This window comes from Myiozetetes cayanensis, unplaced genomic scaffold (assembly GCF_022539395.1).
Source record: "Myiozetetes cayanensis isolate MyiCay16 unplaced genomic scaffold, myiCay2020 scf3, whole genome shotgun sequence".
Classification (NCBI taxonomy): domain Eukaryota; kingdom Metazoa; phylum Chordata; class Aves; order Passeriformes; family Tyrannidae; genus Myiozetetes; species Myiozetetes cayanensis.
In genome coordinates this window covers 59,950,423-59,976,855 of record NW_026087521.1, presented here as the reverse complement: position 1 = coordinate 59,976,855, position 26,433 = coordinate 59,950,423, and the positions used below count along the sequence as shown (strand labels likewise).

Sequence of the window (26,433 nt, the reverse complement as noted above, 5' to 3'; positions counted from 1 at the left end):
AGGGTTTAAAATCTTTTTCTTCCCAGCTGCAGCTGTATTTCCTGGGGAAGGAAATGGTAAGATGGGGAGTGGATGAGGGGACTGGGGAGATCTTGCTCTGTACAATTACCTCAAAGGAGATTGTTGTGAGGGGGGATGGTCAGATTCTTCTTTCAGGTAACAAGTGACAGGACCAAAGGAAACGGCCTCAAGTTGCATCAGGGGAGGTTTATACTGAATATTAGGAAAAATTTCTTCACAGCAAGGGTTGTTAAGCATTAGAATGTGCTGCTCAGGGAAGTGTTCGAGTCACCATCCCTGGAGGCATCTACAAGACATGTAGATGTGGCACTTAGGGACACGGTTTAGTGGTGGACTTGGCAGTGCTGGGTTAATGGTTGGACTCAGTGATCTTAGAGGTCTTTTCCAAACTAAATGATTCTATGATCCCACATGGGAAGCTCTGGTAGAGGAAAGCAGCCTGCTTCTGGAATTGCTCAAGGCAAACCAGAAATCCAGCAAAAGTATATGCATCACTGAAATAGAGAAAACTGAAGTTATTAGCTAAACTGGATCAAATAAGGGAACATGAAGATCCTCTCCATGCTCAGTTACAAAGTCAGACTGAAATACCAAAAAACTGAGACCATCACTCTACTGCAGAACATGGCAGTAGAATAATCTCTTATTTTGGTCTAAAAGTTCTTTGCAGAGGCATTAGAGATAAAGATATAATGTTATCCACCAATTCCTAAAACTTCACAAAATAAAGATCCCAACAAGCAACATGAGCAAAAATTCTCTCTCCAGGTATTTACTTAAACACACTCAACAACGTTTTTAATTCTTAGTATCAAACCATAATTAATGTGCTTGCATAATCAAACAAATATGCATGAGGTTATTTCCTAATTAGATCTTCAAGCATTCTCACATTTGACAGAGCTTACCTGAGAACTGTGAATTGGCAGATAGGCAAGTATTTGATGCTAAATTTGTTTGGTTGCTTCTACTAAAATTTAGAAGAACTGGATGACTTCATTAAGTTCTACACCACAGACAGTAAGTGATTGCTGGAGTCCAAATGTCTTTAAAGTTTTCCTTCTTCATAACACAAAAACATTACTGTAATGTAATGGATGGATGCTAATCGGGTCATTTGTGTGGTTCAGAGGTACTCATCACTTTTGCAGTTCATCACTTGAGCCCTTCACAGGTTCTCTGGGGGCCAGTGTTCCACTCTATCTCATATAGATGTTGTAAAAACATCTTTTGCTTGAAAAATTTATTTCCAAGTTAGACCAAAAAATACATCACTGAGGATGCAAGAGCAGTGAAGGCCCTGATATCTTGCTGTTCTTATTATTTAATATCCTTTATCTCATTTTTCCTATAAAGCACCCCCCCCAACTTGGTGGGCAATACTCTGGAGCATCTAGAACCAGTGGAGAAAAACAAGGTGAATTTGCCAATAAACCACTGTAATAATGATAAAAGCGGGGTTTCAGTCAGCTTTTGGAAGTGACCAATAATTTGTATGCTGCCAAAGATATTTGTGCAGTCCTTTAGATGACAGATAGGTCTAAAAAGTTTTGGTTATGAAGCACAAGCATTGCTTTAAGAAATCCAGCTTCCCAAAAACAGCAGTCCCAATGTTCTAGTAGGTTGACAACATGGATTCATTTTATCCAGAAAAGTAGATGGCACAAACAACTTACCTTTGCAGAGTCTCTGCAGTGTTTGCATTTTACTACTACGGTGGTTTAAAAAAAATATAAATTAAAGGTAAAAACACACAGAGAAAATATGACTTTCTCAATCAGTGATCACAAAACAAAAGAGAAAAAGCAGCCAAGAACCCACACCACAGTGAATCAATCGGTCATTAGCTCAAAAGGACACAACACAGCACCCCCTACACAAAGCTACCTCCCAGAAAGTCAAACAGGGTGAGCTTTTAGAGAAGACACACAATTTAGGAAAAACAGTACGAGGATATGACAGGAAGCAGCCTGCATGTCAGGGTGAAATGTCATTGCTTGGCCAAAGTAGCAGGAAACCCCCCAACTCTCACTGAAATGAGATGAGAGACAAGGACCACGACAGCCAGCTCCACACTGACAAGCAGCTGGAAGAGAACCACAGGGAGCAAAAACCTTCTTGGCAAACAAGAGGGAAGGGATCTGGACCAAAGGGTACATGACAGTATCAGCTCTGAGCCTTGGTAGTTCTGAACTGCTGAGCCACACATGGCAAATAGAATTTACTTAGCTGTTATTCTAGACAAACAGTGAATTTGCATTAAATCTATGTGCTTTTAAGTGCTTGCTTACTAACTTCCCAAACAGGATTAGCAAGGCAGATTGAAATGAAGCAAGTATCAAATGTGAATTGAATCCATATATTAAAATATTAATGGGCAGATAACAGTACTGTGAACACAGCCAGAAACATGGTATGTGTGGTACCAATTCATGCAAACAGCACAACTCATAGGGTAAGCTGCCTCTCAGAGGCAAGTTAAAAAATTGGGTTTGAATGGAAACCTTTTGCTCTCAGGATATTTTCAAAAAATATTCAAATAGTTTTCAAAATTGTGTCAAATATGTCAGACTCAATTTCCATTTCAATTGGACACTACACCCTATGTAACTGTACTCTTACACAACTTGTGCCTCCCCTTTAAGGCACTGGTTTTTAAAGGGACATTTAGTTTCAAATTAAAAGCAAATGGTGAAGTGACAGATGCTAGATCAAGAAAAACTGTGCTAATTTAATTTCAAAATTAGAAGATTCCTCAGAATTGGAAAATACCTGTGTTTTGGATACAGGATACAATTACTAGGGAAATGCAGCTACAATTGTGAGGTTGTCAGTCATGATAGCTTTCATAAGAGTGATCCTATGTATAAATTTAGTGACCTTAGGGTTTAAGTAGATCTGTTTCAATTAATAATCACAGCTACAGAGGCATAGAAATCCACGTACCAAATAGGCAGAGGCATCCCTCCACCCACACCCTCACATCCAGGGAATGCAAGCTATCTGTCGCTCCTTCCAAGCTCTGGAATGTCAACAGGAATGCCTGTGACTACAGAAATAAAAATATCTTTTATTCCTTTAGAGGAATGTACTGGGAGCACAACTATGCCCAGTGCTGCACCTCATGGTGACCATCTCTCTGACAGCTCTTTCCAATTAAAAGTGTCCAGCACATCCAGCTATGTTCTTTCCCTGCAGAGGGAACTTCAGGTTTATTCTGGATGATCCTGCACAAGAAGCAAATAGTATACAACGTGTGAGTGAGTAAACAATGTGGGAGCAGCAACAACAGTGCTTGGCTGGGGAGTAACTAAGCTGTTAATTGTCAGGTTCAGGAGCTGGTAAATTTAAAGTAGTGCAGAAACTGTTGGGTTTTTTCTGCTGGTTTTATTCCGAGCCCCACCAGGATGCCAAGGTGGGAGTGCAATGCTAGTCAGAGTTCCAGGACATGAACTCAAAGGTGTTATTTCTGAGCACATACTCTCATAATCTCACAGCAGAGAAGGGAGACAATATGAAAGAGAGGACTGGGACAAGGCAGACAAAACAGTTTTCATTCCAAGATTTTAAAATCTGCATTGTCTGTAAGATGGTGGTGGCTGTCCAGGGAGCAGCTGAGGAATGGGGCAGTGTCTAACCCACCTTTTGCACGTTGATACGTAAGGGAATTGATGGATCATATTTAAGCAGGAAACCATAGGGGGTTGTGTACCATTCAATACATCTAAATTATTTGGATTTTTTGAGGGTAGGAGCAGAGGTGTGTCTGTGTGAACCTCACCAGTATCACTGTTTAAATCTAGGCTGCAAAACATGCTGCCTTGAGATGTCAGGAAACTTTGGGTCTCTGTAGCAGATATTGGTGGAGTTGAACCTTCCAGTCCCCTTTTTTCACAAATCCACACAATCAAGCCTAGCTAGATTTGTGGATAAGTATCCTCCAATGAAAGATATTATTCAGTCTTTATCAAGCACAGAAAGATCTAGCATATCTCATCTCCACCAGTATATTGACTCCACTAGTGGGATTTTGCTGGAGAGGGGAAACACATCTGCCCAGAGAGCTTCAAGAAACAGAACAAAATTTACCAGATATTGATTTAAATTAGGTAAAGGAATAAAAAAGTCCAAGGATTTTGGCTTTGATTTTGATCTCTAATCCTTGATTTGATTCAAGGGGGGTTGGAAGACTGAAAATAAAGAAAGAGAGAGGGCCTGGTGATTGCTTTGTCCTTAACTCCTCTTTACCTGAGGTTTTGTCTGCAGTATCTGAGCTCTTGCCATGGAGATCTGCTTGTAGCCATTTGTACAAGACTACACAACATAACAAACATGGAAAAAAAAAAAAAAAGCAAGTATGAACAAAATGAAAAGACATACAAATGCCCTGGGGCAGGGAAAAAATGTGAACCAGACATTCAATACTCCCCCTTGCAATCTCTCTTCCCCCCACTACTGGCAAAGGGTAAATGCATGTGATAAATAAACCCCTCTATGACTGTATTACCACAGAGGTGTTGAATGCAATGACAGACATGGTAGAACACTTGACAAAATTAGTAACAAGATTAAATTCTCAGTACTTCAAACAGCATCCTGCTTTACAGCTTCCCTATTATGAAAGACATCATTGTTCACATATCGAGCCATTCTAGAGCCTGTGAAACTCAGGGGGAAAAAGACATCAGTTCTTCAACTAGTGTTGAACTAAACCCAAGAAGTTCTGTTTAACATAATACTGTTAGCTGTTGTTACACCTCCAATCCTGTACTGCATACCATTTTCAGGACTGAGTGAAGTTACCTAATAGCTCTAGACATCATTTCTGTCTCATAACTGGGTGTTTTTAGACTAAAATTTGAATAAATAAGCTATGTTTAGAACTTGGATGAACAATTTTAATGTCTTCCAGCAACAGCTACCCCAGCAGACACTTCTAATGGAACATCTTCCTGCTAGCCTGCCTAGCTGAGGTTTCTTCCAACTGGTTTGCTCATCTCTTGCAGAAAACCAAAAAATGTTTTTAGACACCATGGAATTTCTTCGTCAAAAAAGTTGCATTTGCACACTACACAGAGGCATTACACAATCCTCCCCACGTTAAATCTATTTTTAGAGACCTGGCACCCACAGTAGAGCTGCAATACCATTGGTCTCTCCAGTGATTCAGTTGCTAGGTGTAAATTCAGAGTATTCCCACCACAACCTCATACTTGACCTGTTAATCCTGTTCAGAGGACCAAGACAGTTCTGCCAAGGCCAGATTTTTTTGGAAGGCAGCACTCAGCAGAGGGCACAGGAGTTCTTCCAACAGAGATTCTTAGGTGTGAATTTGTATTTTAGGATAACTTTCCCTTTTCTTTAGGATGCACCTGAAGATAGCCTACATTGGAATCTGCAGGGTGATGTTTTTCCACTCCATGCATCTTAACTTATTTCATTCTACTTTTAAGCTGTTTGAACTAAAAAGTTTCATAAGTATTTAAGCTAAAGAAACAAAACAATTGTCAAAGTTAGAGACGACTCTTGCTAATTGCCCATTATCCACACTACTTTTACAACCCTCTCTGCCAGGCTGTCCTCTCAGTTATCTCCTAAAGATTATCATTCAAAGGGAATTGCGGACTGAGCTTCCACAGACTTTGCCGCCACCTCTACAATAGGAAGGGTGAAAAGGGAAGATGTAACAACTTGTGAAACAATGTACAGCTCAATGAACTGGGACAGGTTTCTACTATCCATTTCAGTACTTTGACCATTTATTATCATCTATCATATGGCTAAACAGTCACAGAAGTTATGTAAGAACTCCTGCTGAAGAAGTCAGATTGACAACAGTTATATAAATACAGAGCTATGGTCATTGTTGTACAGCCTAATTCTTTACACAAACACAATGTAATGGAATAGTGCTATTGCCACAAACTAATTACACTTAGGAAAGGCTCACTATTTCAGAAATTCTTTTAAAAAGTTGACTTTTGTCCACCCAAAAGAGTTATTGAACATCTAAATAAGGAAAAAAAGGCTCTAACATGAGAAGTTTAGTTTCCAGCATCTCTTCCTTCTGACCTTGATTAAAATACTGAACTCTCTGCCTACAGAGTAATATTATACAGCACCAACACTGTCAGTCTTAAAATAGCCCCAAGTCCCAGCTGCCAACAGACAACAGACATCTTACTACAATCACAAACAACTACAAATTATACCATCTCTTTTACATAAAACTTGTATCATAATCTTGTCAAATTAAAAAAAAATGTTGCTTAAATTACGTCCATTTGAGTGATTTTTCATATTGGGGTGGGCAGAGTTAAAAACCACGTACCCAAGGCATGGTGCTCCTACACAATAACCTGCTTTTTGTTTAGTTACACAGCAAGTGGGCATTGAACATAAAACCATATGAGGGGTTTGAAGTCCAGCTCTCAGCTTCCAGAAGAAGAACAGAGTGAAAAATGTTCAAGCAAGAGCAAGAGCACAGGTCCCTAAACACAGCAGGATGCTACAGCCTGTCTAGCAAGGAAGTCCTGGCTTTGCAGCAATAGGTACCCAACTACGGTCTTGGGCTGAACTGCCAAGAAAGTGAAGGCATTTTAGATGCCATCACATTCTCTCTGAAGTTTGCATAGATTCCTACTCCTTGTTTCATGTGTTCACCTCCCTCCATGGACAGAACACAGAATGACTTACCCAGTCACGCCTTTTGCACAGGATACCTTTGTGCTTGTGCTTTCTACTTATTTATAAGGACAGGATCGAGTTCAAAAGGATCTGATTTCTGTGTTAAAATATGATGTCTCATTCTCGGGCTGGTTTTGGAATCAGACACTCACAATTATAATTTTTGATTCAATTTAATCTTAAAGCAGGTTTTGTTCTCTACTCCACTATAACAGAGGTAGTACAAGGGTCTTGTCTCAAGATCTGCTTTGCTACAGTTGATATTTCTGGAAAAAAGGGGAAGAAAAGACCAAAACCCACAAACCACCATAACCTGTCATCCTAAATATCCCTGTATTATTACTGTTTAGGTTTCTGTGCAGAGAAAGCAGGAAAGAAAGGGGAGGTTTTCAGTAAATTTTGCTTTGGGGCTTTTTACGACAAGAACAGCCTTATTTTTATAATTCCATCCATCCAGTTATCTTTCAAACTGGTCTGTAATAAAAGAGATTTTTTAAAAACCACTCTGTAATACACTTAATATCACGCACCAATATCAGTCTCTACTCATTATGATAGCAAGTTTCAGGTGCTTTGTTACTTGAAGCTGTTTCACCAAAGCTGCGCTTATACAGTAGCAGAGTGTGAATGAATTCACAGATATAACACCTTCTGCCACCCTAATTAAGCTTAGTTTACAAGTCACTACAAGAAAAGAAAGAAGTTTAATTTGGGCTGGGCCGTTTTCAGCACTAAACAACTGTGACATAAACAGAGCACAAAGATGCCCATACTGCAGCTCAAATAACCAGCTATGCCTGATTGGGGCTTTGCTTTTTTCTAGCTTTCTTTTTATCCATCTCACACAACCTTGAGGCCTCAGTTCCCTGGACTGTTACACTGCATTTTTCGGGTTTAAAGGAAGCCCTTGCCTTTCTGGAGTCCCCAAGAGCTGTCCCTCGGTGTACTCAGGCACAAAGAGGATCCAAAGGACTCGTGGTTGGATTTTACTCAGCACTTTCCACAGGCTGTGGTGATGAGAAGGAAGTTATCCCCAGTTTCCAGGGAAGATTTTTCTTCTTCAAACAGCACAATCCACAACCCAGCACAAGCACTCAAGATGGCTAGATAGAACACCCTGAGCAGGGACAGCCTCTTTGCAGTGCTCTGAAGAGCTGGCCCACACCTGTGAGGTTTAGACATCTGGTTTTCTTAGCAGAGCAAAAACTGGATTTAAAGACAGTGGGTCCACAAGCGGTCCCTCACTGTAGTGAGTTACTTTCTTTGCACATCCTTTACAAGCAAAGAGTTACAGGAGGACAATTGTTGCCTGTCAAAGGCTGCAGCTGCTAAGCTTTATGAAATCTTAGTTAAAAAGTGCTTTGGTGATAAAAGGGTCTGGCAAAGAAAGAACTTTGCTTCTTGTAGTCAAGAACGCTCTTTCATCAGCATAAAGTAGAAACACTCCCTTATGTAGCACAAACTTTGTTTGGGGAGTTCTGAGAAACTGCTGTTTAAGCTGCTGCCAATAAAGAATTGTCCTTGTGACAGTCTCCAAGAGCCAGTTTTCTGCCAGTTTTCAACAAATGAATCCTTTTAGAGTAAGAAAAGACAAAAAATTTCTTCTGCACACTGAAAAGTCACCAGAACCCTCAGGCAAGGCTTGAAATTACCAGAGCTTCTGGACGGGGAAGGGTGGTGAGCAGGAATGAAGACGCAGAGAGACAAGGATCTGCTGCCCACACAGCCAGTATGGGTCCTTAACGCTGGTACTTCCACTTAAGAGCTACCCCAGAAACCATTTCAGTTTGGAGATTGCTCTCAGCTGCTTCAACCCAGCTGTACCACAATAACTGGAGATCAGCACATCACTGCAAATGCTTCCAACGTGGGCAAAGCTGCCACTGAGATCAAGGCATTTATACAACGTGCTGGATGATGCAGTTATTATTAGCTCTGAAAAAAACCAACAACTTTAGCTTTGTCAACTAAAAGTGCTAGAACATTGTTAAGAGGCAAAAATATCGTATTGAAAGAAAGATCAGTTGTTGTAACTACTCAGTTAAAATACCTCTTCTGCCATGAACCTACGTGTCTTAGTCAACACCAACTTCGTTTACAATCTGAAGAAGAGGCTGCTGCCAGTGAGTTTACAGGAGGGATCATTAAGAAGCTATCAGTGCACAGTCATTGTGCATGTAAGCCACACGAAAAATATTTTTTATGCTTGTGCAAACCTTAAGTAAATCTCTGCTAGTTAGATACAGCTTTAGGTTTTTTTCACTGCAGCAGAGCTCTAAGTATTTCAGACAAAGCATAAACAATCAGATTTATGCTTTATCAGTGCTGCCCATTTTGTGGCCAGTTTCCAAGTCTACTGAAAATACAGAAAGCTGAAAACAGGACTCAATCACCATGTCACTATAAAGTGTCAGGCATGGAAAAATATTAATTTCTGGATGCAAACTAGACTCCAGGTGGAAAACTCAGAGCATAGCAGGATTTCTACTTTGCCTCTAGGTTTAGATTTATATCCCTACAAAGGCTCCCAGAAAATAAATCCTTTGGTTTCCCTTAACACCCTGGGGAATACTGGGTGCCAAAGCATCCATAGAAAGATGGATCTCATGTGAAAAGACCAGAAGAGTAATTGTCTCTGGGTTCAGCTCACAAATGCCCCTGTGCCTCAGATCCTTTCTGCCCTTGTCCCACTCATCCCCACAGACATCTGGAAATGGAGGATATTGTGATTCTGCAAGTGCAGTCCTAACCTTCGTGCCTTAAAAGCACCACTTCAAGGCTTCTATCATATTTCCTCTCTGCCGTATTTTGAGGTTGCCTGCTCTCCCAACAACCCAGTTTTAAACTCCAGTATACATTATACACTGCCATCAAAAAGATCTCTTTAAGAGCACAGGTAAAGTCCCTCCCACAAAAACTCAGAAGGGATCAGTGCAAAGCTATCTTAAAAGTCTCTCCTTTGCCAAAGCCCAACAATTAAAACCAGCCTCTTGCCTCCCTCTCCCCTCACATTTCCACTTCCAATCCTCTAAAAATCCCTCTGTAGAGCAGTAGATATCCATGTAAGAACAGTAGATGTTTCAGGGATGTTTTTAGACCCTAAAGCTAAAGGGACTGTGGAGAGCAAAAAACGGGAACTGTGACCATTTCCTGGCCTCCAACAGGGTTGAAAAGAGCCAGTGGAACTCTGGAAGTGGACCTGGAGAGATGTACAAAAAGGAGAGTAAGAAACTGAAGTCCCCTTTCACCTACAGTGCATGTTTTGCCTGTTATTTCAGTGCCCTACTAGTAGAGATGAAAGCAGCACAGGACAGAGATCTAAATAACCCTAAAAAAAAATTACTTGGCATTTGAGCAAATGTTTCGTCTTTGCCACTAATCCACTAATCTTTCAGTGCCTGTATCCCAGGTTGATTGGCATGCTAAAAATACATAGGTAGAAGGCACGTAATTGCTGCCCTAATTTTTATGTAACCGTGAGCTGTCAACAGCTCCAGAGGAGCTACTTCTAAACCAAGGCTTTTAGAGCCACCCCAAACAGGCACCGGAGCCCTCCTGGCCACTGCACACAACTCCTGCCGTTTCTCCATGACATATATTATAGTATTTTACACATTCCTTTCGCATAAAGTGGAATTTTATGGAGTTAAATAAAATGCTTCACCTAATGAGGCAAGACATACCACGCTGTTTTGGAGACCCCGGTAGCTGTTACAACATTACACATTAGAAATGGAGTATTTTATGCTGAGCAGATCAAGGCTGGATTAGGCACGGGCCACAGCTGAACACACTGGTTTCTGTCAGTATATGGAGGTCTGGAAGGTCTAATAAATGCAGGAAAGTGCCATGCAAAAGGAAAGAGAATTAATAAAATGTATGGGATCTGAAAACAACGGTGTCTTGGTGTGACAATGTGTGACAGCTACATCTGAGCATCCTGTTACTAAAAAAACAAGAGGATTTCCATTTCGCCTGAAAAAAGTTGCTATTCCTTCAGATCGAGGCAGGAGAGACTGATTTTTGATGCATAAGGATGGGTTTCAATATTCCCCACTCAACATTCCCCGTAAAACATCAGCCCACCAACAAAAGAGCATTATCCTGCGTAAGAGGGAGCATATGTGTAATGTATTCACAACCACATACATGTGCATGCTCCCTCTCTCCCAGAGAGAGGGGACTGGCAGGAACAGTCTGTTACACGTTCAAAAGCTGCACCCTGCACCTGGGGCTCTTCCACAAAATGGCCCCAGCAGCAGCAGAGAGTCCCCAGACCTGGGCACCAGCTGGCTCATAATTCCTCACAAGACTGCGGTAGCATCAGGAGTTCCTGCATTGCTCCCATGGGATTAAAATTCCCATCTCAAATCAAACAGGATACACACATGTCAGATTAAAGAGACGCAGGCATTTGCATATCTCTTCAGGGTTTGACAGATTTCTGGTGATTTATTCTGCAACATGCAAATACACCAAGAGCATCCCTGATGGATACCTCCTCAATGCACAGGTTAACAGGTCAGCGTGCCTTGGATTAAATATTTACATTTAGGAAGCAATTTTTTTTTTTTTTAATACTTAAATAGGAAGCACACACAAGAGGAAAGACCCAAACTATAAATATTTGTGACAACAAGTGATGTAGATCTCAACAGTTACACAGCTGTTAGCAGTAAGCTTAGCAGAGGATAGCTGAGCACAAGTATTACTGGACATTTGCTAAAATAAAATCTGCAGTTCTACTATCAGGCTGAAAAAAATACTTTCTTGTTAAGGGTTGTAAGATGATTCACTAATATTAGGTTACCACAGACTATAATGAATATTTCAAGGGTTTCACATGTATACAGCCAGTCAGTCCAACTGGGGCTGGTCTCCAAGTAGTCACAAGAACAGGCGGTGCATGTGGAGAACAGAATTCCCCTTTGAAATCAAAAAGACTATGTATGTATATGAGATTAAAAGAATTTGAGCACTTACATACATCCTACAGCTGCAAATTCAAGGGTCATGAAAGAATTACAAAACATTCAAACTTGTAGCTAAGCTTATTTATAAGCCAAAACAACAAAGCTTCCAAAACACACTCCTCTTGCCTCTCAAAAAGGCTGCTTGTAAAGTAGGACTCCACCTCAGGCACTGAATTCAGCAAGGTTTATTCTCTGTTTATACTGATATGACAACCTGAATGTGACTTATTTTAATACAGAAATATGAAACTTCAACCTGAATCTGTATCTTGTGGCATCAGAGTATCAATTTATAAACAGCCTGAGGAACTGTCTGTTCTAGTGCTGCTTCTGGTTAACGCCTTCCCAAAATTATTGCCTCCCCAAAGAAACATCCTTTTGCCACTCGCTCCAGAGATCTAAAATCTTTGGTGCATTTATTGGTATCCCCCTCACCTTTCCTGACTCCTTTTTTATACTGGTGCTTCCTGACATAGCTGGTTTAGGCTGCAGGTTAGTGCTGAGCTGCGTTTCATTCAGGTCAGGAACCCTTTGACTTTACAGTGAAGGTGGAGGATGTACTTGCAACAATCCTGTAACAGCACTATCCCATATCACCTTCCCACCTCTCCACTGCTTTCTCCATGCCTAAAGAGATGATGGATTTTGATGCAACCCATGGGGGTAAATCTTAAGCAGCTGACTTAATGGCAGGAAAACCTGAGCCTCATACAGGCACAGCTCCTCCCCCAGGTCAGATCAAAGTGCAGTTGCCCTACCCAAATGATAACACACAGACTCATATGACTCCACAATAGTCTTCCAGCTGGACTCTCTGACAGAGGTTTGCACTTTCTTTGGCAAATGACAACATTGCTTCATCTCTCTGAACCGTCAGGGCATGTCAAAGAAGCCATACAATTAACACTGTCTAAAATAACTGCTGTTTCCAAAGCCTTTTAGTTTCTGCTTTGAAAATGTGTTTAATTGCAACCTTGTGTTAACCTGCAGAAGCAAAAGCACTTACTTCTGTTCAGACACAAGGTCAGTTTTTCTCTTTCCCTAACTTTTCTTTTACTTAATGTTTTGGAAATTGTGCTCTTTGGAGAAAGGCTGTATCCTATGCAATCGGAGTTCAGTAAGCGAGCCACAGTAGAGTGCATTCCAAACACGAAGTAACACAAAGCTGCACCAGCTCAAATTTACTGTGAGGGTGGTGAGGCACTGGCACAAGTTGCCCAGAAAAGTTGTGGATGCCCCATTCCTGGAAGTGTTCAAGGCCAGTTTGGATGGGGCTTTGAACAACCTGGTCTAGAGCAAGGTGTCCCTGCCCACGGCAGAGGGGTTGGAACTAGATAATATTTAATGTCCCTTCCAAGCCAAACCTTCTATGATTCCATGAATTTTCCTGAAGAGCCCTTCTACTGGAAAATTAAATTATTAATTCCATAACACACAAGAACAGCTCTGCACTTCTCACAGGATGCCCTGAAGCAGAAAGCAAGAAACTGAGATCTGGACAGGAGGGGAGCCCTGGACATAATGATCCGTCAGGAAAGCGTGGGTAAGTGAGTAGGACCACAGACCCCAGCACTGACCATCACAGGGACATGGGTTCTGTTCAAATAGACTTGCTGCTCTCTTCTGAAACCCGATTTGTCATCACCAAGGTAGGAATGAAATCATTCCAGCATCCCTTTAGCTGCCATCTGTGCTCCCACAGGGAGGGGGCTCAAACTTGTCAAATGCCTTGAATTAAAAAAATCAACCTCTTACCTCAGAAGTGTCAAGAGCTGGCAATTTCAGGATAACAGCCTGAAGCCACTGGCCATCAGCAGAGCTCACTGCCTATGATTAAGCATGAAAAATAGGTCCCCAGAATCCAATCCCCAGACTGCACTGGGGACAGCAATTTTTGAAGATTCAGAGACTCACAGAGAGACTCTGAAATGCTAAGTGGTAACCTGTTTAGGAAACAATACCAGTCTTTAAGGACAGAAGATAAAAGGGAGTTTGAATTACAACAAATACTGTTTCTGTTACTGGCCCTCCCTCTTTTAAGCAGCTATTTTTGATCCCTATTGTCAGGGAAAGAATAAGACATATCATTAGCATGAACGTGGCAGGGAAGATATTGCTGGAAGATGACCAGGGAAAAGGAGCAACCTGAGAAGAGGTGTGCTTGGCATGGAATGGTCCAGTCTGCCCTGCAGTATGGGAGGTGGGACTGATGAGGGACCAGATCCTGCCCAGCCCTCCCTGTCTGCTCTGCCTACCTGCTGCGTGGGCACAGCTCACACACAAGCCATGATTCTCTCACCCAGGATGGGTAAAAATCCAAAACCAACCAACCAAAGAAAAATCAGACCTACCAGAGTTGGAAAGACTCATATATATTTTCCATAGATGCATGTGGGGACCAACCATTTCAGTGACTATTTAAGGATGTGCACTGGAAGCTCCCTTGAAAGCCCACCCAGTTCTGTTGGTATCCAGCTGGACAGCAGGTTTTCAGAAAAATCAGTGGCCCTTTTGTTTGGTTGGGGAGTTTTCTTAACCTTTTACTCCCGATTAAGAGTCCGCTCCAAATCATTTCACCCCCCCCTTCAGGAAAACTGCCTTTCAGAAGGTACTGCTGGTAGCTGATACTCTTCTGCCTAATTAATAACCTCACACTCACTAAATATTCCATGCCGTCAGACACTGCCCGAGTAGACAATCTCATGTACCAGCAAACACAAGGCAAGGCTGGGCCTTTGGTTCCTTCTTCTTCATCAAGGTTCCAAGAATTTTTCTCATGATGAAAGCCTTCAGAAAGCCACTCTGTTCCTGTGTCTCAGTTCACTCAGACAGGTTTGCTGCTAAAGATTTTTCCCTAAGAAGGAGGATTTCTTATGTTGCATAGCTTTTAATTAATTGGGGCACCTCAGACCAGAAGGTCTGCTTGCTCCCCCCTAAGTGAGCTTCCTGAACAACAAAAACACGCTTAACATGTGCCAGGGTTATGGTTCAAAAGTTCATTTGGGCTTAGCTTTGTGCTAGAAAACAATTTTGACATGTAAATTTACGCAGACTCAGACTTACCAGAGGTTTAGGAGGCCTGGAAGGCATTTAGAGCATGGCTGTGCTGGCTGCGGATACCACATGAGCGTGCCCATTTCATGTTGTTACACAATGCACTGTCATAGCTGCAGTAGAGAAGGGATGACTAATGCTGAGCAGATACACAAACAGAATACCCCTAACAGAGTCACAGAGGAAACTGGAGAATTTCAGATGCAGAATCATCCAAAACATGTACCTGTAAAAACAGGGGGCCGGGATTGAGTGGATTGGAATAATCAGGTCAGAAAGGACCTCTGGAAGTCATGCCTCTGTTCAAAGCAGGACTGACTTCAAAGCCAAATCATGGTGCTCAGGAGCAAGACAAAAATATTTTTTGAGATGAAAAACTGCAAAGAGAGTTCAGTAGCTGTAGGGAGGGGAGCACAAAGTAAGACATTAACATTTCAGCATCTTTGGATCAAACAGTGTAAGTCAGGATTTCTCTAATTTAATTCTTTCAGTGCAAACCAGGAGGCACTCTTGAACCTGCAGTGTAAATACCTGGTGGAAAACAGAGTTTGTGAGGTGTTAGAGGTATGAATCATCCCTTGCCAAGTCTCTGGTCTTCTCTTCGAAATATTTCCACCTCTCAGCCTTCATGTTGTTTAGTCCTGACACATCTGTTACAGTATAATATAATAACAGCAGAAGCATCAGTAACATCATCTTTTGGCTGGAGACCACACACTGAACTAATTTCACTGTTTGCCACCTCGCCTCTCCAGGAGACGAAAGCCCAGCATGCTCAAAGGCACCATTTGTATCTCCTGGATATTACAGATCCATGGTCCCTGCACCTTCTCCTGGCTTTCGCATCTACTGTCACATCCAGCAAATCATGCCGATTTCTCACTGTGAAGCCACTTTTTTTGGCAGTTTTTGGCTGCTTTCACAACAACGAGGCCCAAGAAAAATAGTCTGCACAGTTTCAGTGCCTTTCCTAGCGCAGCTGCATCCCCGGGCAGGACTTAGGCTAATCCCTCCTGAACGGCCTTGTTGCTCTTGCCTTGCTACAGAGCAGCCTGCTGCAGCCCTCCTGACATTGGTTTAATGCTGATTAGTCCCGACACAATTCTGGTGCAGGCTTCCTGCCAGGCGAGGGAATGAACAAAATTGGTTTGCGCACAGACCAGACGACAGCTGCAGTCACTCCAGCTCAAATCTGTTGAATAAGGACCCTTTTCTTGTTTACCAAGATGAGGCTAAATTAGCCCAGCATGAGACAGAAGGACGGAGCAAATCCTAAAAGCCAGCGATGCCAACCTGGCTCTGAAGGTGTGAGATGCGACTTGGTGAGGCCCTGTTAGCTGCGCTCAAAGAAGCCACAGGGGAAGCAGAAGCTTTGTGTTCAGTGAATCCCCCAACTCAGGGAAGACCTTGAAGTTTTAAAAAGAAAGTATTTTGCAGGGGGAAGATTAAAAACAGAATGTCTTCAGTTTTTTTCAGAGCCAGAGAGGCAGTTGGTGCATACTTTACTTGGAGCTTATTTTTCCCCATATCTTTTTCCTCCAGCCCTAAGAGGAGAAAAGCCTCCAGCCTTCATGAGCCCCCTGTTCCCACAGTGCCCTTAAGGCAGTCTCAGGCCTTAACCTCTACCACTTTTTCCTTCTGTTCTGATTTTTTTTTTTAAATGCTGAAAGACTGGAATCAACCTGCATTTCTCCAGCTGACTTCAGATGCTTGTATTACAGTATTTGGAGCACTGTAAAGCTTATCAGGCACACACATATCACCAGATTGTTGCCAAAGCAAAATTCAACATCCTTTCTGTCAAAAGTGATTCTGGTACAGGCTTAAGGACAGACAGTCTTTAGGTGCAAAACCATTAAAACTGATAATATACTCTTCAGGCCACAGAACATAACTAAAATTAGGAGGCATCAAGACTGAGAGAAGCAGTATAATAAAGATGCACTTAGATGATTTATGTGCTTGGTTTAGAGATGGTGAAATAGGGAAAGAAGGAAGAATAAAGACAGATTCAATCACAAAAGAAACGACATCCCTGCCTATGGCATGGGGGTGGGTGAGGTGGTGGGAACTCTGTCCCCTCCAATCCAAGTCTTTCTATGATTCTATGAACCAAGTTATTTTTTGACAAGGTGCTTATATCTTTCTCATTCACCTGTTCTCTGGCTAAAACTGCATTACACATAGCCATGGAAGCTTCCTGAAGAGCAAAAGGTTAAGTGTACACTTTTTTGCTTGATGGTACAGTTTGAAGGGAAATTTCTATCATCTCGTAAGCATATGTTTCCATGCTCCTCTCCTTGGAGAGCACCTTGGACTCCTATGTTCTGGCTTCCCACATGCAAAAGATACTCCCCAATCTTAGAGATGCTTTAAAGACTGTCCACAAAGCTATGAAAGTGTCTAAAATCAGATGCCCTTACCAGCATGCTGTCAGTAAGTACCTGTATAACAGTATTAGCTATGATGCTTGCTTTTAAAATGCACAAGGTATCCTGTTTGGAAGGTTTCCCGTTCAGGAGTGATCCATTGACTTGATCTGGAGCACCACCTCTGTTTGCAGAATGACGCACAGATCTCTTGACAGAAATTACAGAATCCATCACCTTCCCAGAGGCAGCGCATGCACAGAGGCAACAATTGCACATGAGCTGCTTTCCCAACCTTTTGTCAGCAGGGCTGGTATTACTCAGGCTCTTGCAAAGTGATTTAATGGAAAAGTAACACTGCTGAGCTCTGTGGTATTTGCAAAATCTTTAAACACATATCTAAAAGTGGATACAGCACCATAGGATTTTCCTTCTATATATAAGAGAAGCCTGGCTTTTGGCACTTGCAGGGTTGGTTGCTCACTGATTGGGGTTTATGGATTTGCTAAATAATGACTCCTTCAGCCTGGGCATCTCAGCTCTACAGGATGCTCCTGCCCATCACATGTCCCTCCTCAGTCACCAGAAACAAGGCTCCTGCCCACGTCAGCCACAGTTCAAGCACCACTTTGCCTGGTCAGTCCCCATCCCCATCACGGCCTCATCCAGCAAGAAAGCAGGCAAGCTTCAAATGTTTTACAAGCACAGCACCCTCACAAAATGCAGCTACTGTCCTGGTTTTGGCAGGGGTAGAGTTAATTTTCTTCACAATAGCTTGCTATGGCTTGGATTTGTCTTGCCAAGACACTGTTACGTGTGATGGAGCCCTGCTGTCCTGGGGATGGCTGAACACCTGTCTGCCCATAGGAAGGGAAGAATGAATTCCTTTTTTTTTTTCTGCTTTGCTTGTGCATGCAGTGTTTGGTTTACCCATTAAACTGTCTTTATTTTAGCCCACATTTTCTCACTTTTACTCTTCTGATTTTCTCCCCCATCCCACCAGTAGAAAGTGAACGAGCAGCTCTGTGGGGCTGCATTGCTGGCTGGGGCTAAATCATCACAAACTTTTTTCTAAGGGAATAACAAAAGTTGGCTCTAACATGGTGCAACAGGTAGAACACCTGAAGCAGGGCAAGACTGGGTCTAAATTTTCCCTCTCCCACCTCCCAAAAGAGATGATATCCACCAAAAATGGCTCAATGCACAATAAAAGAGGTGCACCATCAATAAGTTGAAAGGGAGACACGCAAGAAAGATCTCAGCCATGATCCAGTGGTCAGTATCTTCTGTCACGTGCATGAACGTTCCTGGGGTCTGCTCCCTGCCCAGCCTCACGTGCATGGGGATCCTCCTAACCAACCCTTAAATAGCAGAAGGCTCTGGGTGGTATCTCTCAAGTGACGTGTTTAGCCACCAAAGGAGATCCCAGCAACTAAAAGCATCCAAAGAAAGATATTCCTTATTGTAGGCTTACTTCATATATCAGCTACAATACTCCAAAAGAGATATACAGCATATTTTATAAAGTTCATTTAAAAAAAACCCAAATTAAACACAAATAAATTTTTTTCCTGTTAACGGGTTTTTGGGGTCCATAGGTTCTTAAACAGCAGAAAGAGCAAGGGAAGAAAAAGCTAATTTTGTTCAGGACCATCAGAAGGCAAGCTGAGGTAGGGAAAAGGAAATTGTGTCTTTGAAAAAGTGAAAAAGAAATGCAACAATTAACTTTTCCTGTAAAGTTTATTAATGGCTACATAACTTCTGCATATACTAATCATAAATGAGTAAAACTGCAAAGCTTAATAAATATCTTTTCTTATATCCTACTCATTTAAAAAAAAAAAAAAATGTCCTCTCTACTCAGTTATGGCCCCCAAGTTTTAGGACAACTCTATCACCTTGACCAAAGATGTAGAGTCTTTCTCCACTTTATAAAGATCAAATAAAGCCCAAGCCTGAAGGACTTTGATAGCTGTCTCTGGCAATAAACAGTATCATCCAATGACTTGGGTACCTGCAGAAGAAGAAGGCATGTCACCCTTCTGACAGCACAGCAGGGCTTTCAATATCACAACAAAGTTCCCAGAGCTACCAGCTGCTACTTCAAGCAACTCCCACCAAAATCTTCCCAAAAGAAGGAATTTTGCTAAACTCGTTGCTGGCCTTAGGGTTGCCCAGTAGGAAAAGAGAAGGAATTGATATTTTTCAGTAGCTCTCAGTGCCTAGACACAGACCAAAGGAACTTTGCACTTAAAGCCATTTGTGGAACTCTGTGCAGCAGGACCTGGCCATGCAGAAATCATCCTCAGGTCACTCCCTAAACACCCTTCCCTCATAGGCTAATCAATAGGCAGCTTTTGCACAGAGGGAAGAGAAAAAACCCCAGTCTTATTGATGGATGCTGAAAAGAAAAAAGAAACAGTTTTAAAAGACAAAAACGGACACAGAAGGGGAGGGGAAAGTACAAACGGAACGTTTATATGTCTATATATTGACAAGACAGAAGTGTTACTAATTTTAAATTCAGAATTTATTCATGCAGTTAGCAGCTTTTCTGAAGTTCCTCATTTTATCTCCAAGACTCACTGTGTCCACGTAAAGGCAACCGTATCAAAGACTGAGGAAGATTTTAAGCATCTCAAGATGAACATCAATAAACCACTGGTTTCTGGAACAGTAATTTCGCTTCCCTGAGAGTTGCAGATGGGGCAGAAAGGCCAGTCTCTTAGCAGTCAGCAACCGCCAATAAAGGGTTCAGTAAATTTACCATGGCAGAGTTATTTACTGCTGGAAAGTCACTTCTGCTAAAACGTTATTACAGATGAAGCTCAGCAGAAGTCTTGGATCCAACACAGGACAAGCAGTGCGCTCCTCGTTCCATCATCCCTCTGAGGCACTCAAATGAGTTTCTGGTAATCCCTTTGCTACACTTGTGACTAAGTTGCACAAGTTACCCTCAAACCGACTGTCACCTCGAGTGACTGACTAAAGTCACTGCTGGTCTCGAGTGAAACTTTGTAGCATGAAAAGTGTGTTGATCGCTGTTATGTATAGATTTGTAAGATTTGAGATGCAAAAATCTAGCGATTTGCCACCAGCCCTTTAAGACATAAGGCTTAGTCAGGTACTAGACCAGCAAACAGCTGGCTGGCGCTTGGGGAGATTGTGGGATTAGAGGGGCACGAGGATCCCCAAGGCAGGGAGGTACAGTCAGTTGTTTGGCTAGCAGGAGGTGGTCTAAGAAAAGAGAGCCCTGGTCTTCCTTTCATCCCCATTCACCTGTTTTTCTCAACTTCTCAACTGTGTTGTCTGCATCTCAATCTTGTGATTCATTTAGTAAAATAAATTTAAACTAAAATATCTTTTATGTTGACCTCAAACTGCTTCCCAGTAGAAAAGGTTTCAGGCCAAGTGATGGAGATAAGACATTGTCTTCCTTCAGGGCAGCTATCCCAGAAATGATGTCACCAGAGCACCATCACTGTGTCAAACCCTCTATCCTCTGGATATTCTGGAAGAAACAACACAGCTCTGAGGCGGCCATCCCTGGGCTGTGCATGGCAGGACACACCCAGGCTGGCTCCCTGGCAGCAGCAGAACAAGGGGTGAGAGCACCCCAACCCCCAAGGAGCCCCAACCCCGGTGCCAGGCAATACACACAGGCCAGAGCCAAGCTGCTGACTCAAAGGGCAGAGTCCACAATCAAAGGCAATTAATTTATCACAAAGTGTGATTGACAAATAGGTGTATATTTCTACAGTTTGTTGCTTTGCTGCTTTCCCTCCCAATAACCCAACATCTTATTCCTATCCCTAATCCCACTGTCCCCAGGTATTCCTGACACTTTACCACTGGTAAACAAGCATGGATTGCTCCAGTAGGTACCATGTTATGTATCACAGCTTGAAATTATTCAGAGCAGAACCCCAATTCCCAGTTTGCAGTCCTGCCACTTTCCTTTCAGTCCCTTCTAAACCATTTCTGCTACAACTCCCTGTTTCTTTACTCGCACATGACCTGAGCCACAAACAGCACTATAAAAGAGAAAGAAAGCTCACATTATACGATTATGATCAGATTTCCTTTACTCCTCGTTTGTGATGATCTTCTATCCACCCTTCACAATAATCTAAAAAGCAAGGCAAACTCAGGCATCCAGAGAGAAGCTGGAATAAGTGTTCTGTTTCCATGTGTACTCAACAGTTATTTATATGGATGTCTAATTACCCCAGGCTTTTTGCAGTACAAAGGCTGACTACAGCCTGCGCTCATGCCACAGGGTTTGTGGATGTTTTCACAAGGCAAGGCTTTTGAACAGAAACCAGAACAAGCCCCAAGAGGTCAGTTCCCAAGCAGATAACATGCCTTCCCACTGCTACCATTCACCCCGCTCCCCTGTGGAAACTCCGTGTTCACCAGCATTAGTGAGATAACAACAGTGACATCTCAATCTGCTGCCCAGGGGAAGTCAGGCAGAGGAAGGGGCTCCCTGGGAGAGGCAGCTCGAGGCCAACCCAAAGTGGGCAAGTGCCACGAGAGATGCTGGCTGCCTGCTCAGCATCACCTGATGGAGAGGGGCTGCCCCAGCTTCTCACTAATGGGTGGAGGGTCAAGAGGGACATGGGGCAGTCCCGCTACTTTCTGCCAAGTGTCTTCTCCCTTGCATCCCTTCAGTGGCTGCCCAGACCCTTCCAAATCCTCTCCTTTGTCCTCTCCCACCTCCAGGCAAGAGCAGCCCAGTGACCCAACCTCCCCATTTGTCTCTCCAGTGAGCTCAAGGGACGAGCACCTGGAGACGGCAGTGGTGACCCGATATGCTCTTGTGCTAGCAGAAGTAGATGGCAAAACTGGGGAAACCCCTCTGCACCAGCCAAAGGTGGGTGTAGAGAAAAGATAAGAGAGAGAGAAGGACACTGTAACTCCCACCAGCAGTGCCATGTGCCCTTTCTCCCCAGAGATGCGACACAGGGGAAGCACCACAAAATGCCCCAGCTGTGAGGAAATGCCTGTGCTCATTCTCAGATGGTAAAAAAATCAATCATGCATAAGGCAAATCCACAGGAGACCTGGGCTCCGTTTGTTCCAGCACTCAGGGAGCTGCTGTGTGTTTGCTTTAAATATGTATTATTTCCACACAATAGCAGTTAACGTACCACTTATTATTCCCGCCATCTGATAGGAAGATGTACACTGATGCTGGTTTGTAGTTGGCATGCAAGTCACCTACTGATAACCCAGGAACTGTCTCTTAGAATTGCTCACAAAGAACACTTTGCAATTTAAGTTGACTGGTAGAAGGAGAAAAAATAAATCCTCTTGCAAGCAGAACAAAAACCTGTTTCCAGGGTCTGTGTCTCCGTTGTCTTCCAGCTACTGTTTTCAAAACAGTAGCAGCTCCTAATTCTCAGAAAGATACACTTCCACTTAAAAATACTGCACAAAAATGAAAGAATAAACTGGAAATTCTAAACTTGCAATAATGACAGTAACTGCTACTAGAAGATTTTCTGTGCCCTTCTGGCTCCTATTTAGCAGGTTTCTGTTCCAGTGTAACCATAGGAACAGCAGTGAAGAGTCTCATTTAAAAGCCTTCACTTCAGCTGGTAGGTTAAGTTATGAGACTGCAGTGGGCTTGAATATTAAAAACATTCAAACGGCTCTAAAAACAGCTCAATTTGTATTGTAGGAGACAGACATCTGTGTTGTAAACAGACACAGTGCCCCACCAGCAAACAGAACAAACCAAGCCTATTGAAGGAGGTTGCTAAAAATCAGGCTCAATAAACAGGTTAAGAATACAAATTGTGAATTGTTTAACACACTAAAACTGAAACCATATGTTTCCTGTGGCTGTTTTGTTTAACAGACCACAGCAAGACAACTGGATGAACAATGACAGTCCTCAGTAATATGAAAACTTCACTGCAATGTTCACTCAAACTAGTAAATTTAATATCCTAAATTTTACCTAATGATTCAAAGCAAAAAATTCCACAGTTCCGTCTCCTCATCTTTCTTTCAGGAAATACGAAAAAACACAAGTTAGCTATCTTAAAAGAAAGCCACAGGAACCAAGCCAACCAAATACACAGCCCAAGCAGACTAGGGGTGTTAAAAGGAGCACTCAGGAGCAAGTGAAATAAATAAATAATGAATCAAAAAGGTCTGCCTATTGCCCTGTACGATGCACTTATACCCTTCGCCTGAAGAACTTAAGACAGACACTTACCCTAAAGCATCTGTTCCTTTTCACACATTAGCAGTAAGACTCATCTAAAAGCAGAGTTGGAGACACATTCAATTATTCAGCAACACCCGTTTAAAATACTGTAGTACAATAAACAACTGGACAAAAAACCAGATGGGAACATTTACACTGGACTCACTACAAGGGCTAGGCCTGTACATCACAGGAAACCACAATGTCCCTTTTTTTATATAGTAGTGAATATGGTAACTTTTAAACAATTATTATGTTCATGGCCTAAAGAAAAAGTAAATAATCTTTTGGTACTTATCTGTACAAATTTGCTGCCTTAATTCAGAAAGAGCATAGGCATTTTTCAAGCAGTTACAAAAATTACCGGATCTCTGCAAGACCACATCAGAGATGAAGCAGAATATACAATGAAGCTTCAGTAGCCATCTACGTACATTTTAGGGAAAAGGATTTGCTGTCCTTAAAGTGTCTGTAATCTTCTGCTTAATTTCTCATCTATGCTCCTGCTCCACAGGGTCCAGCTTGGGAGAAGGCAGGAAGAGATGAATACTTTGTTCTCCAGGCTGCCATAGCATCACTTGTCAAGTATTCAGAAAGGATCAGACACATCCATATTCTTTTTCTTATAACTTGAATCATCACCATTTTGCTGGCCCATTTACAATCTTCTGTCTATTGCTACTGTTCAAACATGGTCTTTGCTGTGTCTTACACACATTCACTTTTAACTAATGCAGAGGCTTTGTCACCACTGGCCACTATCTGCTTTGTCTGCAGTAATCAAATTTCCAGGAGTGTTTGGGATCTCACAGGTCCCTGCAAAAGTACAGCTGATGTGATAAGTAAGATGGAAAAGCCTCAGTCCTTTTACGTTCTGTGGTATAATGTTGGTCATATCTGATCAGAGTTTCAAAATTATGATCTTTGTAGCATTAAAGAAACCAAATATAATGTAGGCTCATACCCCTCTGAGCTTTTCACATCCAACCCAGAGCCAGCAGCCTTTACTGGCTGGACTGTTGTCAGGAGGAGACTACAGGTGTTCTACCAAGAAGGTTTGTACTGGCTATAAATAGGCATCCCAAGCTGTGTTTGTAGTTAATTTTGGCTTTATTTTCAGGGAGAAATCAAAGTTTTCTATTTCCCATGCCCTTGTTCTAAGCACCTGTGCAGCTGAGTCAGTTCCCTTTGCTACAAGTGCCACAAAAAGATCTCAGACATCTCTGGTTCAGGTTTTCACATTTCTTTCAAATAAAACCCCTCATTATTAATGCAAAGCCCTGTCCTTGTTTTATTTACAAATGGTAAGTGATGCTATGTTCAGATCCACATATAAAATTTTCATGTTAGACATCTGCAAGTTAATTACAAGATAAAAGTCTCCACAAGCTCCATTGCATGGTAGGTTGGCGATGGCTCAGAGGTGATTTTAGCCTTGTTAAAAAGTCACCTGGAGGATGGGGAGGATATGGACAAAAGGAAGCAAGCAGCACCAGATTTAAACAGTTCAGGAGAACTGTCTCTGATTTCACAGATAAAAGAAGATTTAAATTTCTGAAGAGTGGAAATTTTTCTTTAAATGAAGAAAGGTTTTAATGTGCATGGATTCAAAAAATGACAGCAATAGACAGACATTCTCTCTAGAATGTGAGACCCCAAACTTGCAAAGAAAACTGCTAGGATACAGGAGAAAGGAAAGGAAGAACGAAATACGTGAAAATCACCCTGAAATGTGGAACGATGAAAAATAATGAATTACCTCTTTTTGAAAGAAGGTTTCCATAGCTACCTTACCAAGAGGCGGCTTACGAAGGGATAATTGTGGGGTTTCCCAAATGTGTAGCCAGAGACTCCCTCTCAGGAGGATACTGCTTATTCCTGCCCTCCCTCCCACTCTCTCTCCCACACATGCTGCTGCAAGGCAGTCCAATGATATGCTGCTATTCAACAGGACTGCATTTATAATTCACACCAAGGAAACTACTGCAGTGAGAGAAACCTGCACCTGAAGAGCCTGAGGCTCTTTGCTGCTTTGCAATAGCCACCCCTGCGATGAGCTAAGGACATTTCATTATTTTTTTTAGATGCATTCATTCTTTTTAAACTACCAGTTTTACAGAACCACTGAACTATAACTGCTGCAACCATGAACAAAAGGCCCTCTTAGAGATGTATGCAACAGTGCCTGATTTCTGCGTATCACAGACACGGACCACATCGCTGCAAAGCATTGCCAAGTCAATCACTACCCACAATCCTTCCTTAAGGGCTATGCAGTACTTCAAATGGTGCCATGCCATTGACAACACTTTAGTAAAGGAAAAACGTCATGCCTGGCTAAGACAAAAAGCTTATAAAATGCCCACAGAGAAGACCCATAAGATGACACCGTTCACCTGATTGGGATGAACACTGTCAGGTGAAACACCAGACCTGATCCTCAGATGGATAAAACACAGGTTCAAACCCTGGGATTGTGGGCAGGGACTTCAATCTCACGTTGAACCTTGTAACTTCATTACAGAATTAAGATTCCTCTTGTGCTCTGCAGCTTTCCTTAGGTCAGAGAGATTTATGAGCCCCATTAAGGAGGTGGTGATGAACAACTGCTTTTTACTTCCTGTTTTATAAATATGAACTCAGTGTCTTAAATCCATGCAGATTCCTGTAACTGGCACTGCTGTTCTGAAGGAGAAGGGCAGGGGAAATCCTGTTCACATGCATATTTCAAGACGATCTTTGCCTGCTTGAACTCACACACCGAACATCAAGTTCTAACATTTTAATGCGATGGCTCAACCATGTTTGTTGTAATTAAAGTTTAACAATTTTTCAAAGGAAGATTTTAAGTTCTACATTAATATTTCACAATGTGCTGCATTACCTTGGTGCCATGCCCTACCAAACACTTTACACAACCTGCAAAAGCCTTTCATTCAGCCAGATGCTGCAGTTCTCCAAGACACAGCAAAGCAGTGACCTGTCTCCTGCCCCAGGAGAATGCACTTCTTCACACAGCCCCACAGAGCCACTACTGGCCTTGCCATACAATCAAAAGGTTTGTCCTTGTAAAGTGAAGGTAAACCTTGGAAAATGAACCACAGGATGA

At 42.3% G+C, this 26,433-nt stretch overlaps 1 protein-coding gene across 1 annotated transcript in view; it reads right to left on the bottom strand.

Moving 5' to 3' along the window:
* Positions 1–26,433, bottom strand: part of DENND5B (DENN domain containing 5B) — a 113,527-nt gene that overhangs the window by 63,651 nt on the left and 23,443 nt on the right. Inside the window, 1 exon segment of the mRNA XM_050323695.1 lies at positions 4,270–4,335. Within this exon segment, the coding sequence (XP_050179652.1) occupies positions 4,270–4,335 (66 nt within the window).